The 16792-nt window shown below is 42.9% G+C and overlaps 1 protein-coding gene across 2 annotated transcripts; it reads left to right on the top strand.

Moving 5' to 3' along the window:
* Positions 1-1622: 1622 nt before the first annotated feature.
* Positions 1623-14161, top strand: Eef1e1 (eukaryotic translation elongation factor 1 epsilon 1). 2 transcript variants are annotated; one of them, XR_006072567.2, is made up of 5 exons: positions 1623-1784; positions 4044-4244; positions 5878-5973; positions 9116-9222; positions 13545-13682. XR_006072567.2 is itself a non-coding variant. In XM_006972784.3 (4 exons), the coding sequence occupies exons 1-4, from the start codon at positions 1698-1700 to the stop codon at positions 13683-13685; spliced, it is 525 nt and encodes a 174-aa protein (XP_006972846.1). In that variant the 5' UTR covers positions 1623-1697; the 3' UTR covers positions 13686-14161. The 2 variants fall into 2 exon arrangements, 1 of the variants encoding a protein (XP_006972846.1); XM_006972784.3 differs by lacking the exon at positions 9116-9222 and having other exon boundaries at positions 13545-14161.
* Positions 14162-16792: the final 2631 nt, after the last annotated feature.

The raw sequence follows: 16792 nt of genomic DNA, 5'->3' as shown, positions 1-16792 counted from the left end.
TTAATATTTTATGTATGATTTTTATCCATATTTTTAGGTGTGTATGTATTTGTGTGTGTGTGTGTGTGTGTGTGTGTGTGTGTGTGTGTGTGTGTGTGTGTCCAAGTACACTCAAAGCTAGGACATATATGGAGATCAGAGAATCATTTGTGGAGACATTATTTCCTTCTACTATGTGAGTTCCTGGGTGTCCTAGGCACTGTTCTACTGATGTGAAGAGACACCCATAGCAACTCCTATGAAAGAAAGCATTTAATTGGGGGCTTGCTTGCAGTTTCAGAAATTGAATATATTATCATCTTCTGGGAGCATGGAAGCATACAGGTAAACACTGGAGCAGTAGCTGAGAGCTATATCCTGATCTGAAGACAGAGACAGAGACAGAGACACAGAGAGAGAAACCTCAAAGTTTACCCCCAGTGACACACTTCCTCCAACAAGGCCACACTTCCTAATCCTTTAAATGCATTCAAATAGTCTCACTCCCTAGTGTCAAAGTATTTAAATATATGATCCTATGGGGGCCATTCTTATTCAAACCACCACATTCTACTCCCTGGCCTCTATAGGCTTATAGCCATATCATAGTGCAAAATGCTTCTATGTCCAATTTCAAAAGTCCTCATAGCCTATCATAGTCTTAACATTGTTTATAAGTCCACAGTTCAATGTGAGACTCATGGCAATCTCTTTACTGTAATCTCCTGTGTGGTGGTCTGAATAGGTATGGTCCCATAGATTCATGTGTTTGAATGTTTGGCCCATAGGGAATTGCACTATTAGGAAGTGTGGCCTTGTTGGAGCAGGTGAGGCCTTGTTGGAGGAAGTGTGTCACTGGGGATAGGCTTTGAGGTCTCATGTGTTCAAGCTACACCCAGTGTGGCCCATGGTCTTCTTCTACTGCCTATATATCAAGATGTAGAACTCTCAGCACTATGTCTGCCTGCATGCTGGCATGCTTCCCATCAAGACAATAATGGACTAAATGCCTGAACTGTAAGCCAGCCTCCGTTAAAATTATTATCCATTATCATCTTGGTGAGAAGCATGGCAGCATGCAGGCAGACATGGTGCCGGAGAAGGAGCCAGAGAATTCAACAGCTGGATCGGCAAGCAGCAGGAAGAGAGAGTAATACTGGGTCTGCTTTGGATATCTGAAACCTCAAAGTCACTCTAAGTGATACATTTCCTCCAACAGTGCCACTCCCTATAAGCCTATGGGGGGCATTTTCATTCAAACCACCACAGAACTCAAGTCACCTTGCTTGATCACTGGCCCTCACCTATTTTTAACCAAGAATGGTCTATAGTTTTCTTATTTGGAGAACTCTGTGATGGGTTTGGGAATCAGTGTTTTATATTTATAAAACAAATAGGCTAAATTGTTCTTCTACGTTCTACAATAGTGTAGCATTGCAATGACTCAATCTTTAAAATTCTGATCCACTGTTCAGTGAAACTATCTGGACTCAGTGCTTTTCTTGGGGAAGGTTTTCACTACCCCCTGCAAAGCCGTGGGCTTGGATCAGAACGTTGCCAGGCCCCGCCCCCTATTAAGACCCGCCCCTTTGCGCAGGCGCGCTTGCCGTCCGTCCAGCCAATCGTGGGACAGATCTGTGGAGGCCGGACTTCCTGCTCTATCAATGCCTTAGCAGTCCCGGTTCCGCCTCCGCCTCCGCCGGGAGCTGGGCCAGAAGATGGCGGCGGCCGCGGAGCTGAAGCTGCTGGAGAAGTCTTTGGGGCTGAGGCCGGGGAATAAGTACAGCGCTCAGGGCGAGCGACAGGTGAGGCGGGGCGGCGGGAGAGCGGCGAGTTGACCCCGAGCTTACCGGGACTCGAGAGTGGATCCCGCCGGGTCTCGGGAGTGGACGCTGCGCCCCACGTGCGTACGGGAAGGGCCGCGTGACTTGGTCTGGACCTCCAGGCAAATGTCATCATCCCCTCCGGGAGCGGAAAGTCAGTTAGGGGAGGCCTGGGCAGAGCTGTGGGTTGAGATCCCTCTTGGCGGCCGTGAGTGCTCCTTTTATTCAGCGACCACCTTACGTGCAGTCACGGGGGTGGGGCGGGTATGCGGCCGGAGACTCGCCCTGCAGGCGGCTGGCTGGCCCGGCAAACAGTACAGAGTGATTCCTGGTAGCCGCTTGGCGGAGAGAACAAGGAACGGGGCCCTGCTCATACCGGGAACACATTGGCTTGGATGTGCATTGTGCAGAGAATTGAGAAAGTTACCTGGTGTGGGACTGTGGGGTGACTGGTGAGGTGTAAGGATTCCGATTTCTTAGGGTATTGAAAATGGGTTGTTTGTAACATGTTATTAGCCTTGGAAAGACTGTACTAGAGGAAGAATGGTAGTGGGAAACCCAATTTGAATGTGTATTTGGGGGAGTGGTTCCAGATAACTTGTTCTGTTTGGGCCCTGATGTTTTTTTCATTAGGTGCAGGTTAAATTTTTGTCCAAAACGTAGCAGTCTTGTGGGGTTTACACTACTTTAAAGTGACACTGGGAAGGTTCCATGACTTGCCTGTGATAAGCTGCAAAGGCTAGCCTTCCGAGAGGTGATGTTCTCTGACTCTATCCTGTTTCCTTTGCATCAGCCACTACTCCCACATTTGGCTTTGGAAACCAGCCAAGATATGAATATTGCTCTCGAGGATTATTTAGTATGAGGGACAGTCACCAGCAATTAAGAGCCCAACAGAACAAGCTCTGGGGAGGAATACAGTGAGGAATTGGGGGTTTGTTTGTTTGTTTGTTTGTTTGTTTGTTTGTTTGTTTGAGTTTTGTAGCCCTGACTGTCCTGGAACTCACTCTGTAAACCTTGAACTCACAGAGATCCACCTGCCTCTGCCTCTGCCTCTGGGAGTGCTGGGACTAAAGGTGTGCACCACCACGCCCAGCTCCTAGTAAATACTTTCACCAGGTGTGGTTTTTAATTTTCCAAAGAATCCAAGATCGAATTCTGGTCTCCAAGGCATGCATGTGGTGCACAGACGTACATGAAAGCAAAATACTCATATACATAAAATAAAAATTTTAAGTTTGAAAGAAAACCAAGCAAAGAGGTTGTCCTCATTCTTGTGGAATTTATAGGCTCTAAAGGGGGAAAGAAATCTGTTTCCTTTGTTTTGTAAGGGGTTCCAAAATTGGTTGTAGGTGATGTCTAGGAGAATTCTCAGAGCATGCCCAATTGATGCATGGAAGGGTTACATTTCCCACAGTATTAGTCCTTGTAGTTTTGAGTGGCCTGAGTGGTTACATGAAGAGGTGATGAACATTGCTTCCGGATGGAAACATCTGATTGCTGGTACAAGTATCTCGGGCTGGCTACTCCCCTGTTGCAGTTTTAGAGATATTTCAAGAGAATTACTACAAGGCAGAAGCCAGGATTGCTGGAGCACTGTTTCAAAATAGTCTCCTCAAACTTCTGTAGGCTTTACATGAGTAAGAAATAAACTTTTACGGGGCAGAGGATGTGTCGGTGCAAGGCCCTGGGTTCTATCCCCAACACAGCAGAAAATAAATATATAGACCTACTCAACCAATAAGATGTTAGATGTAGTAAAGCTATACAATCTTATCTAAACAGGTATTATTTGGTTTATGGGTAGGGACAATCTGTTTTTCTTGTTTTTTGTTTTGGCGGCAGGGTCTCCCTATATAGCCCTGGCTGACCTGAAATGTGTAATCCTCTTGCCTCAGCCTCTCAAGTTGCTGCGATTACAGACAAGGGCCACTACATGTAGCTAAGTGTGGGGAATCCTGAGTGAAATTAATAGTGTTGTGGTTTCTGTTTTTCCATGTTGTATGCTCCTGGTTCTGAATTTTGATAACATTTAACCGTTTCGGTGGTGTTATGACCAGTTACATCATCCAGCATGCCATTAAATTGTAAATCCTGTGGCTGCTGGTGTCTTAACTTTCAGTTATACATAATTTAGTGTTATAGAATATTTCTGAAAATTGGAGATTTTAGTACTTACCTCCAGTTTACAATCATGATGGTCTGCTTTTAATTTTTTTCTGAAGAATTTTTCTTTTTTAGGTTCCAGTTCTACAAACAAACAATGGCCCAAGTCTAATGGGATTGGCTACCATCGCGACCCATCTAGTCAAGCAAGCCAATAAAGAGCACTTGCTAGGGAGCACCGCCGAAGAAAAGGCAATCGTTCAGCAGTGGTTAGAGTACAGGATCACTCGAGTAGATGGACACTCCAGTAAAGAAGATACCCACAGCCTGCTGAAGGTATCTGGACCGTTTCTGTAGGCTGCGCTGCAGGAGCCAGGAAGCCTAAGTCCTTCCTCTCGGGGTCTTTAGTCACTAGCCGCCTTTCCCATTCCCCTTTGCACTGAGGGAAATAAGTAAGTCCCACGAGGCATCTGCACAGAGACCTAGCAGGACAGTGGTTACCAGTGCCTCGAGGGAACGGAGGGAGAGGAGGAGCCACTTAATGACAGAGCTTTAGTTTTGCTTGATAGGAAAGCTCTGGAAATCAGTTTGAAACTGTGAACATGTTTAACTATACAGGCTTAACCTTCCAGGTGCATTCCTAAAATGGTTAGGTGGTAAATTTTATGTTATGTATATAATCCTAATTAAAGTATTAATATATATATAGCAAAGTGTAACATGCATATTTATGTATTTATAGGTATGTGTATATATATATTGTGTGTATGTGTGTGTGTATATAGATAGATAGATAGATAGATAGATAGATAGATAGATAGATAGATTGTATATGTGTGTATGTATGTATGTATACCAAACACCAATAACAATTTTCTGGAGCGAATCATCTGAGAAGTTTTTTATGTTGGGAAAATTTAACAAAAGCATGATTTTTAAGTTTTGCATCTTTAGTTTGTATGCATGTGAACATTGTATGTGCATGTGTGAGCATGTGCAGCTGGAAGCCAGAGGCCAACCTTAGGTATCTCCGATTTTCTCCACCTTGTTTGGTTGAGACAAGTTCTCACACTAAACCCAGAGCTTACCGATGGCTAGAGAGGTTGGCCAGCAAGCTCTGGATCCACCTGTCTCTGCCTCCTCAGCACTAGGGTTACAGGCATACACTGCTGTGCCCAGCTTTTATGTGGGTGCTCATGTGCAGGCACTTATACTGAGCCCCAGCCAGAGTGAGCATTTTTTTATACTATAAGAAAAACATAGCCGGGCGGTGGTGGCGCACGCCTTTAATCCCAGCACTCGGGAGGCAGAGCCAGGCGGATCTCTGTGAGTTCGAGGCCAGCCTGGGCTACCAAGTGAGTTCCAGGAAAGGTGCAAAGCTACACAGAGAGACCCTGTCTCGAAAAACCAAAAAAAAAAAAAAAAAAAAAGAAAAACAAAAACATTGAGGGGCTGGAGAGATGGCTCAGAGGTTAAGAGCACCGGCTGCTCTTCCAGAGGTCCTGAGTTCAATTCCCAGCACCCACATGGTGGCTCACAACCATCTGTAATGAGATCTGGCACCCTCTTCCGTATAAATAATAAATAAATAAATCTTTAAAAAAAATTTTTAAATTTAAAAAAAAAGAACAAACATTGCACTCTGACATGATCATAGATGGTGTTTAGAATGTTGTTTCTGTTGGAGTTTTTTCTTTTAGGTGATTGGCATCCAATTTGTGATTTTTTTTTTATTGTCAGTTTTTTGTTTATTTCCAAAAGGGTTTCCTCACACTGCTTTCACCCCAGTCTGCCTGCCTCATTCTCCTAAGTGCTGATGTGAGCCACCACACCCACCTTAAAGATGAAGTTTAGGAACTTAAGTCTCAGTACTTTTCTTTTGGGTGGCCTTCTAAATGTTTTAAGCCATATGCCACAACAGCTCATCATGGCTGCTGTTTTTGAATTAAAACACTTTTTCTTTTTTTAGGATCTTAATTCCTATCTTGAAGATAAAGTCTACCTCGCAGGATATAACTTTACCTTGGCGGATATCCTTCTGTACTACGGGCTCCACCGCTTCATAGTGAGTATTCAGGTGGTGTGTAGGTTTTTCTGTAGTATTCAGAATCACTTTTTTTAAATGTTGTGAATTTTAATCAGATCTACATTTCATCATATCAATAAAAGGTTATTTTTAAAGAAGGCGCTGTAGGCAAAACTTGCCACATAGTCCATTTGCAGAGCTGCGCTCCCTTTTCTGCTGCTGCATTTTCAGCTTCTGCTCCTGTTCTTCCTCCACAGCCTCTACCTCTGGCTCTGTCACCATCAGCTGCACCCCCCCCCACACACACACTCCACTGTACCCCACCTTCTGTCCACCTCCTACCCAAGCTCTTGAATCAAGTATCTGGGTTGCTATCCTAACATAATTTGATGAGTCTTCTTTACTGTATATTTCCCTTGCCATTGAGTGTCGCCCTTCTGCTGATGTCAGCCACGTCTTACTGCCGCCTCCAGCTGCTCCGCTGTGCTGTACGTTACCGCCATGTTAGAGTCTTCGTTTCCTGTGTACAAAGAGCCGTTCTAGAAATTACACAAGTCTAGGTTGCTGGGCCTAGAAAGTCCCTCACTCCCATTGTAGCTAGGCGTGTGCAGTCGTCAGCTCCCCTTCCTTCCCAGTGTCCATAGGTCTTTCTCTCTCTGACTTCCTCGCTCTAGAGCCTTTCTCCTCACGCCCTTCCTCTTCCTTCAATGAATTCTTTCATCTTCAGCCCGCCTGCTCATCAACCCTCAACCACCTTTTCTCCCATTGCTGGCCCCGGAAGGAAATCCCCCTAGCCTCACACGTCAGCTTCCCTTCCTTGCCAGCCCTCTGGGTCATCTCCCGCTCTGTTTTCTCTTTTCTCTCATTCCTTCACATTGATCCTCTAAGCGTTGGTTAGTCTCTACAGTTTAAATCACGTGTCATCATCCAAAACTTACTTACAGTTACAAACACTCCCTATTTTCTCTTCACTCTATTACTTCCTGCAGTATTCCTGAGACACAGCGAGGTCAGTCAGGTGTCATCTAACTAATTGGCAGACCCAGGTCCCGAACTCAGGCAGTTTGTCTTGAGTTCATGTCTTCTTAGGTCTTTTTTTTTTTTTTTTTTTTTTTCCTTAAAAAAACTCTCAACCTTCTTCCATTGTGGGAAAAGACCTCATAACATTTTCTATATTCTCCACTTCACATATCCAGTCAGGGCCTGGTGTTTCTACTTGCTGGGTCCTCACACCCCTGTCTCTTCCTTCCTGGGATCTGGAGTGGCTTTTCCCTGAGTATCAGTCAGTTTTATTATCTCTGGTCCAGATAAAGAAGATACAAATTAGGTGGGCTCTAGGAGTGGTCACTAGGCCATCTTTCCTAAGACCAGGCTTTTTCCTTCTCAGTAATTCAGTAGTTCCCTAACCCCAGCAAGTACAGTTTGTCAGCACGGAAGGACTTCCTTCTGCCTCCTGCCACCCTCGGGCTTTGACCTTGTCTCTCTGCCTGAGCTGTGACACCCCTGACGTCTGCTGGCTGCTGGGCTCTTCCTACCCGTGTCTCTGCATTGCTCTTCTCTTTTGCACCCAGGTCCTTGGTACCTTCCTCTGCAGTTGTTTGTATGTCCTCAGATGTGTGTCTGTGCTCCAGCTCTGCCTCCTTGCGTAGGGCTATCTCAGGCTCCCGAAGCATCCTGAAGTGCTCCTCTCTGTTTCTGTTTGACCCTGTGGAGGACTTCCTAAAGCTGGACTTTATTTTGCTTGTACTATAATCACTATTTGGAAATCGCTGTCACAGACTGCTTATGTCACAGTTGTAGAGATTTCTTTTTTTGTCTGGCATAATTCCTGGCACACCTCATACAGTCAGGCTTCCATAATAAAGTAAATGTGAAGGTTATTGTGTGCTCTCCAAGGAATAAGATACATAAATACTTGTCTAGATATATTTTCAAGGACCAAGGCAGATCTTAGTGTATAAAAAGCCATTTCTAAACTGTAAACCACCATAGTAAGAAGTGATACAGTTAGATTCTGCCTTCTGCAGTCGCAGGCTCCAAATGACCAGACTGAGCCAAGCACAGGGCAGAAATACAGAAAAAATCCCATCTGCACTGGACGTCCGCAGGCCTCCCTTGTCTCTACTCCCCACTACAGTGGAACACGTGCTGTCCCAGCACTTAGGTTACATTCGATGGCACCAGCCTCCTGCCGAAACTAATGAATTGTCTTAGTGTTAGTCCACCACCTAAGCCACCCTTCTCAATCTGGTTTACTTGACTTTATTTACAGTTATTGCCCAAGTTGGATATGGTGACACACACCTATAATCCTAGCACTTGGAAGACTGAGGCAGGAGAGTTGTACAAGTTCAAGGCTAGCCAGAACTACATAGTGAGATACAGGACAAAGGAGGCTTTTTTTCTCAAGTGGGTACATTAGGTTCTGGAACATTGTAATGGCCCAGTTGATTAGCTTAGCATAGCGCTCCCTATTCTACACTTGAAATTATCAAGCGCCTCCTGTGTTGCCCACTGTGCTATATTTCAGAGGGACATAAAAGGAGCATCAACCTTTATTTTTTTAAGGAACTACTACTAATCTTGTTGAAAAGATAGGTTGTTTTACATAAAAATAAAAAATTAGAGAAAATGGAACCAAGTACTGATTTCTGGTCAGCATATGATTTGATCATTTAAAGAGTCAGGTAACACAGGAAAAAGACACATGACAAATATCTACAGAATATGATTGTCCTTGGCTAGAAAAGGAGTTGTCGTATCTAAAGTTTCTAACAGGTAGAATGGGCATATAATTTCTCATCAAAAAGCAGCGTGTTAGCTGTGAAAGGCAGCTTTTCATGACTCTGCTGCTACAGGGAAATGTAGTAGGTGAATGGTCCCTGAACTCAGAAGAAATATGACTCGTTTACACAAAGCCAGGAATGTGAAGTCAGTGTCTTATTTCTTTGTTGCCCTCCTGACTCAGCATAGTGACTTATCCTGATGCAAGCTTGTGAAATTAGCAGTATCCGGTATTCTGTACCCATATGTGTCCCTGTTTTGCGTTGTGCAGCTACAGTGAAATGTAGTGTTTAGTTATGTTCTTCAGTATATTTAGAGTAATTTATTTACATGTGAAGAAAGCTTCATTGGAGCTGAAACATCGCAGTCACGGCAGCCTCTTTTTGTTCCATTCTAGCTTCAGTGTGCCTTAGTAGCTTCTTGAACGTAGAATGATGACGTGGTACAACTTACCTCATTTCAAAACGAAAAAAGCCTCCAAGGGAAAGAGGATTTGCTGCTAAGGTATCTAACCATCTCTCCTGGTGGCAAACATAGTTTTTCAGCTTGGGGGAGCCCCTGCCTTGACCTGAGCAAGACCATGGCCGCCTTACCCACATGCAGGGGCAGTTGACCAACTCTCAACAGAGTTGGTCGCTTCTACACATGTAGTCATGGCACATATTTTGGTGTTATTTAATCCTGGGAGAAATGTGCAGTGACTACCAGCAAGCTGGTGATTGTCTGCAGAGCTCTAAGGTCTGGCCTCCTGTAGCATAAAGCTGTCATTAAGAAGGACGATTCCTCCCAGCTGATTCAAAACAAAGATGATAGTAAAGTGTATGGAACTCACACAAACTAAGTGTGTATTTGAATTTTCCTCTGCTGGGCTCATGCAGATTGTGGGCAGGAACCTGTGTAATGTTGCTCTGCCATAGCAGTGAACAAAACCATAATTTTATAGTACAAAATACTCGTAGCTCCAGCTGCACGGTTACTTAATTATGAGTCGGGCTTCTTGAAAGGCCTTTGGTTTTAGGAGACTTTCAACTGTTTCCCTCAGTTCTGAATATTAAAATTGGGGTTATCCTAATCTGTAGCCACTTAATCCTACTTACATTTCCAATTCTGGAATATCTATCTCCTACACCTGTGGTGACTGTTGTGATTAAAGGTATTAGGACTATCATTTTCAAAGCAGCATTGAATAGAATAATTCCTAAAGCTTCACCATGGGTGTGTGCCCTTTCCCAGTCAGAGCAGGCAAGGTATTCACAGGAAGGAAGACCTTCTTAAGGCATAGGCCTCATCAACTAAAGCCCTCATGGGATAGGGTGACACCGCAGGTGACATTTTGTTAACTGGATCTGTGGCGTGTACACAGGTGTGAGGAGAGTAACTGCTCGGTATTGAGTTTGGCTTGGCCACCTGCTCGTGTCCGTCAGCTTCTCCAGCTTTGCTTCCTATAGCAGCATACTGGTCCTTGCCAACCTTGCATGCCTTCACTTAGTGTTTTATGTTGTTAAATCCTTACTCTGTAATCGGCCCAGTGTCTGAAACAAAACCTTCAACAATCCAGGAACCTTGGGGTAATCAAATCACCCTCTTAGATTGTTTCTGTTGGAAGCCCAGAGTTACAGCTCTGGCTGAGAAGTTCTGAATTCGGGTTTAACTTAACGCATCTTGGCATGTTATAGTATGCTTTGTCAACAATGCCTATAATGTGCCTGTTGATTCCAACTCTTATCACCAACTGCCTTCTTCAGTGATTCTGCTGAGAGACAGTCTAGAGACAGACTGTGCCTCTAGATTGTTAGAATTCTTTGGGATGCTGTGGCTGGCCCATGAGATTGTTCTGGGTGGAAATGCATTTGTTCTGAGCACCAGTGGAATTTGGTTCTTGGAGAAGGAAAAGAGAAGAGAAGGAAAGCAATAGGAAAGAGTCCCGAGAATACTGACTGTCCAGAGCCAGCCTGGTGCCAATGGAAGGATAAAGCCAGCACTGAGGCCAGGCTGCAAAGGGTTGGCGTGAATGTTTCCCACATTTCCTAGTGGAAAATAAGTCAGTCAGAATGTTATCTGTTTGGCTTGAAGGTTCAAAGTCATTACTGAGTTCCAATATAAACAAAAGTGAGTAAGTAGGAGGAAGAGCCGGCACCACCAGAGACACTGCTGTCTAGACCAGTGAGAGGCAGGAAGCAGCATTTGCCTTGGGTTTCCCTGTTTAAAATAATAATAATAATAATAACTAGGTGAAAGTGCTAGGAAGCCAGTGTTATAAATGAAACAGCCCAGGGATCACATCAGAAGCATTTTTTACAATAGAATAAGTTCAGGAAAGAGAAAAATCTCTTGCTTGGTTTATTGACGGTAACTTTATGTGAAAAATGTGTTTTAAAAAGTAGCAGAGGTGATATCCCAGGTTCAGTCGCCCTTTTCTCAGACTCAGACTAATTCCAAGGCCTAAGCAGTGGAAGGATGTTAAAAGGATGCTCTGGTCCATTTAGGAAGCCTGTGTGTTTCTAGTAGAAGAGTAACTTAGCTTAAGCCAACTGAGACTACTGTGTAATAGATCATCTGTCCAAAAATTGTTGTATTTAATTTGAAAATATTAGGAGATTGAGAAGCTATTAGAATAAAAGTGATTTTATACTTAGGTTGGACTATAGTCCTTATATTAGAGACTCCAGTTGTGGAGTTTGTAGGATGGGGCATATTTATTTTGATTTATATCATCAGTTGGTATTGTTTAAATAATGGGCATGGTAGCAACAAATACTAACTAGTTCTGTATGTTAGCAAATGTTTCACAATATAAAATACGACATGTGCATATTCCTTTTCAACCTGGTTCAAAACACCAGTGCACAAGCTAAAGACAAATAATTATTGCTACCATAGTGTTTAGAAATGCCTTACTCTGTATTTTAGTTCACCCTGAAAAATGACACACCATGAAATGGCTAAGTAGTTTTGGTGTAATGAAATAGCTCTTAAATTTAAGGAGTTACTGTTAATTCTTTCATTCTTTCATTTTGCGGTCAGTACTAGGAATGGAACCTAGCACAAGCTGGACAGAAATGCATTATGCCACGGAGCTGCACCCCCCCCCTAAACTTTTTAAAAACCTTGGCTTTCGGGGCCTTCGAGGCAACTGAATGGTAGAGCACTTGCCTGACATGTCAGGGCCCCATATTCAGCCCTTAACATCAACCAAACAACAAAAAAAGAGCAAACAAAACCCCAATTTTCTCTTGAAGTTCATGGTGAAATTTATAATATATTGGTATATTATATAAATATATAATATAATATATTGGTAAAGAGTTAGAAAAAAAATAGTTCATTTACAAAGTATTTTCTGAGTACAAACTAAGGCCCACAAGTAATTACCTCATGTTTCAATATTAGATTATCACATGCTTCTGTTATTTCAAATATAAAAATCAGGAATATTTGAAACCATAAATTCTCTTATAAAAAAGTGAGCCTTTACACTGAAGTTGTTTTGTGTTTTATAATAGTTATTGCAGACTCACTTGTCCTTGATGTTGCTGGGTCCTGTGACTTGACAGGTATTGGTCTATAGGCACACCTCCATACATCAGCCTTAGGACATCATCTCACTAAAAGTGCCTGCAGACATGCAGACCTCTGCTTGGAGGTGGACCTGTGGGGCCCAAGTTGTTTCTGTGTATTAGAGACCTAGATATCCTTTACAAATGTTGAATTAACCACAGGAGAAGGGCTGTACCACCCACACATGGGATCACAGCTGCCATTACTGCCCTACTTGACTTCCTCTTACGGAACAACCTAATTCCAAAATTTGTCTTAGAGAAAAATCCTGAGTTACCACCTACTTTGGGATGTGATCCCATGGGAATGATGAGCACCTCTGTCTGCATCCAAGAGAGTAACTGAATCACTGCTGTGTCCACTAAAACATAGGTCTTTACTGCCGCAGACTGAGGTGTGTTTTCGTAGGTGTTTAATCAGCCCCTTTCTAAGTCACGTGCCACTAGACACAGCCTTACCTTGTATTAACTGTGAGCACTTGAAATTAAGCCGCTCACTGTCTCAGTGGGGTTCTCCCTCTGAAGTTGAGAAGGAAGGTGGCAATAGTCTCTGCGTGTGTGGGCGTGCATGCATGTGTGTGTAAAATATGTACATATTTATAATGTATGTATTCATACTTCTTTCTTTTTTATTAAATGATCTCTTGTTAAGTATGTTAGACATCAGAAACTCTTCATTTTTGAGGCTTGCTTAGAAATCAGAGAAAGAGCCGGGTGGTGGCACACGCCTTTAATCCCAGCACTCGGGAGGCAGAGCCAGGTGGATCTCTGTGAGTTCGAGGCCCAGCCTGGTCTACAGAGTGAGATTCAGGAAAGACGCAAAGCTACACAGAGAAACCTTGTCTCGAAAAACCAAAAAAAAAAAAAAAAGACCAAAAATAAATAAATGAATAAAATTAAAAAAAAAAAAGAAATCAGAGAAAGAACTATATCTTAGCCTTTTGAAAGTTTTTATCTCTCATTTTTTTTTTTTTTCTAATAAAGGGAGAAACGCTTTGGGCCTCTAAATTCTATACTAATGTCAATTTTTATATTTATGGAAAGCTTGATCCTTTCCTAGAAAGCACGTCTGGTTTTGAACTGAGCATTAAAGTAGTAACAAATGTATTGCTATCACAGCTGTCTGCAGCTTTCACTTACATGTGAATATGTTGGCTTCGAAAACTGGGGGATTGGGTGTTCTTCAGTTTCTGTCAGTTACCTCCTAGTGCTGACAGCTCTGCCTGTGCACAGTGAATATTATATGTTGTGTTTTTAATCTCTACTTAGGTTGACCTGACAGTTCAAGAAAAGGAGAAATATCTTAATGTGTCTCGCTGGTTTTGTCACATTCAGCATTACCCAGACATCAGGCAACATCTGTCTAGTGTTGTCTTCATCAAGAACAAACTCTATGCTAACTCCCACTAGAAGCCTCTGCATGCAGCAGCAGCAATAGAAAAGCAATGGAAGATGTATTTTGGACCATGGTACTAATGTAAATTACTATGACGTCATTGTTTCTTTGTTAATGTTGGTAGAATTTTTAAAGTGTAAGCTCAAGTCTGAATGTTTTATTTGTCCCTTAGTTGAAGCTTTGCAGTTTTTTAATGTAAAAATTCAACTGTTATCCAAACAAATCACGATTGGATTACAAATTATCTCATATTTATAGGTGAAATTCATTTTAATAAAAATTGCAAATCAGTGGGTCAATCTTTAAAAAAATGTCAGCTTGTCAGTGTTTCACATCTGCTTCTTCATGTTTTTAAAATTCATTTTTCTCTTAGATATTTATAGTAGTTTATTAAAAGCTATGATAAATTATGCTGAGGATCCAGAAGGGAAGATAGATATTTGTTCTCCAGTTATTTATGTGAGCTAGTAAATGTGATTTTAAAAATCAACTTTTGTTTGTTTCTTTCTTTCCTGTAGTCAGTATTTACTGAGGTGAAACTAACTACTGAGCCCCCACCGAGAGGGAGTTAGTTAAATGCATTCCTCTTAAGCTAATGACTCCTTTCTTTTGTTGGGCATATTGAAAGACAGTGACTTAGAAAACTGGGCTTCACCATCTCATCGCTTGACAGAAAGCCAGCCAGCACTCTCGGAGTCTGCCATTGCAGCCCTGTGACGAGCAGGGCCACTGGGACCCTGTTAACCACAGCTCTGGACATCCTGGAACTCTCACTAGTGTAATAGTAATAGGTTGTTGAGAGTTCAAGAGCTTGTCTGCCCAAATAAGAGAGCTAGAGTCAGGCATATCATGGCCTTGTGTGTTCATAAACCAGCTACAGGATGGCTGAGTTATTAAGAATCAGGGGTTCAAGGCCAGCCTAGACTGCACAGGGAAACTTTGTCTTAAAGGAAACAATGAAGGGCTAGGGTGTAACTCCGTGGTAGAGTGCTTGCCTAGCATGCACAAGGTGTGTGTTCAGTCCCTAGAGCCAGGAGAGACAGAGAAGGGAAGGAATCCTAGGTAGTGTGATTCAGAGTTGCGGTAAAAGGGTAAGAAATTTGGAAATATTCAGCACTTTGGTTGAGTCTTGTTATTCCTAAGCATATGATTTTAAGAATAGCAAAAGCCCCACTTCTAAATATTACTACAATGGAAGCCAGTCTTTCATCACTTGTCCTTTTGGGGAAATCTTAGCCTCTGAACCATCAGTGTTCAATAAAATAAATGTATTTAAAATTTCAAAGAACAAATGAAGTGGTTGCATGTTGCTTAGATTCTAATGGCTCCCTGGGGGGAGGGGGAGGGGGCGTCCATGGCGCAGACACTGGGAGTCCGTTGAAGGCAAATAACGAACTTATTTACTCAATAACAGGGAAGGCCTTATATACCCTCCTCCCAGCACCCAGTCTGTGTGGCTGTCTCTCATTAGCTGGGCACGATCAGGAACTGTGACAGCGACCAGGACCTCTGATAGTGACCAGGAACTCTGACAGTGCCTGTTGCTAGGCCCTCAGGCTGACTCCAGGTTGGCTCGTAAGGATTAGGTTATGTGCATGCTTTGGCAACTGGTCTGAGCCAATTTCCTCCACCCTGTGGGCCTGTCCTGTTACAGTTGCACACTTTAGCAATTACGTTACAAGAATTATAGCTCAATACAGTAGTATAATAAGTCAGAGTTAGACCACTCTCACCTGATTAGTGATGAGACACTGGTTAAATCAATGCACCTGATGAAATTCCTCTTCTGAAGTAAAGGTCACCGATCTTGTTTCACTTTTGATGGTAATCATAAAAACTCCATGTCAGTCTCTTCCCACCTACCATCCCTGAGATGCCAGCCTGCTCAGCATGTGAATCCATCTGAGATAAGACACCAGTTGGTAGCACATCTTCTAATTGTGGAAAAAACAAATTTACATTACCACCTGTAAAATCTGGTCCTTGATTCCTTCAAGATGTAAAAGATTTCATATTTTTTACCATATGCTTCTGAGACGTCCGTAAGATGCATCTAAAATGTGACCACTCAAAGGTGTGCTGTTCTTTCTGAAAAGTGGGTGCCTCTTTCCCGCTATTCCTGTCTATAATGCCCAAAACCTGCTTTGCTGACCATTCGGTGATTGCCCTGGTATGTGTTCAGCACTTGGCATAGATAGGCTTCAAGACTCGGGGGTAAACTTACAACACATTTTTTTTTGGGGGGGGTGGTTTCGAGACAGGGTTTCTCTGTGTAGCTTTGTGCTTTTCCTGGAACTCGCTTTGGAGACCAGGCTGGCCTCGAACTCACAGAGATCCGCCTGGCTCTGCCTCCCGAGTGCTGGGATTAGAGGCGTGCGCCACCACCGCCCGGCTCACATTCTTGCTCTTAGAGAATCTATACCCTGACCACCTGTGAACAGGCTCCTGAGGCAGGGTACACAGATTCCTTTGGGAGCTGCCTGACCCCACCATTCTCTGGAAATAAATACTAAGTGTTGAATAACTGTCTCCTGTGTTCTGGGCCCTGTACTGGAAACTCCATGGTAACTCATGCTAACTTACAAAGCAAGGAAGCCAGACTCTGCTACATGGTAGTACCTCGGACCATGGTAGAATAAATGAGAATTACATGACCTTTCAGAGTTGGTGACAGCCTGTCCATACTGTTCACTGATGCTCCTGCCCTGATGAGTTACATGTCTATTCCTCACACAAATTTCAGAAACAGATAAAGAACTCCAAGTAGGAAAGCATTGCTCTTCAGTCAAGAGTCCATGGGTTTATTCATTCCTTAGAATAAATACTAGTTTAAAATAAGAAAGCAACATCCAGAAAAATATCATAGACAAAAGTTACGTGAAATTCATGTATTTTGAGCCAACTTCCCCTCTGAACACCTCCTCCAGGTAATGAATTATTTCAGTAAGGTTTTTACAGTTATAGTTGACCCCACCATCTATCTGCAGACAGGTAAGTGGTATAAGAAACCCCAGCTGGTGACTGAAGCTACAGACGGTACCAAACTCTACATATACTGTGTTTTTTCCTATATATGCATGTATTTGATGAAAATTATAAATTAAGTACAGTAAAAGACATG

Source organism: Peromyscus maniculatus, chromosome 5 (assembly GCF_049852395.1).
Source record: "Peromyscus maniculatus bairdii isolate BWxNUB_F1_BW_parent chromosome 5, HU_Pman_BW_mat_3.1, whole genome shotgun sequence".
In the NCBI taxonomy this organism is placed as follows: Eukaryota; Metazoa; Chordata; class Mammalia; order Rodentia; family Cricetidae; genus Peromyscus; species Peromyscus maniculatus.
This window is presented reverse-complemented; position numbering and strand designations above follow the sequence as displayed.

Excerpts from the sequence above, each read along its gene's own strand:
- Eef1e1 (XM_006972784.3), top strand. The coding sequence starts at position 1,698 with ATGGCGGCGGCCGCGGAGCTGAAGCTGCTGGAGAAGTCTTTGGGGCTG. Across the intron at positions 1,785-4,043 it reads GCGCTCAGGGCGAGCGACAG|GTTCCAGTTCTACAAACAAA; the intron begins GTGAGGCGGGGC and ends TTTCTTTTTTAG. Across the intron at positions 4,245-5,877 it reads ATACCCACAGCCTGCTGAAG|GATCTTAATTCCTATCTTGA; the intron begins GTATCTGGACCG and ends TTCTTTTTTTAG.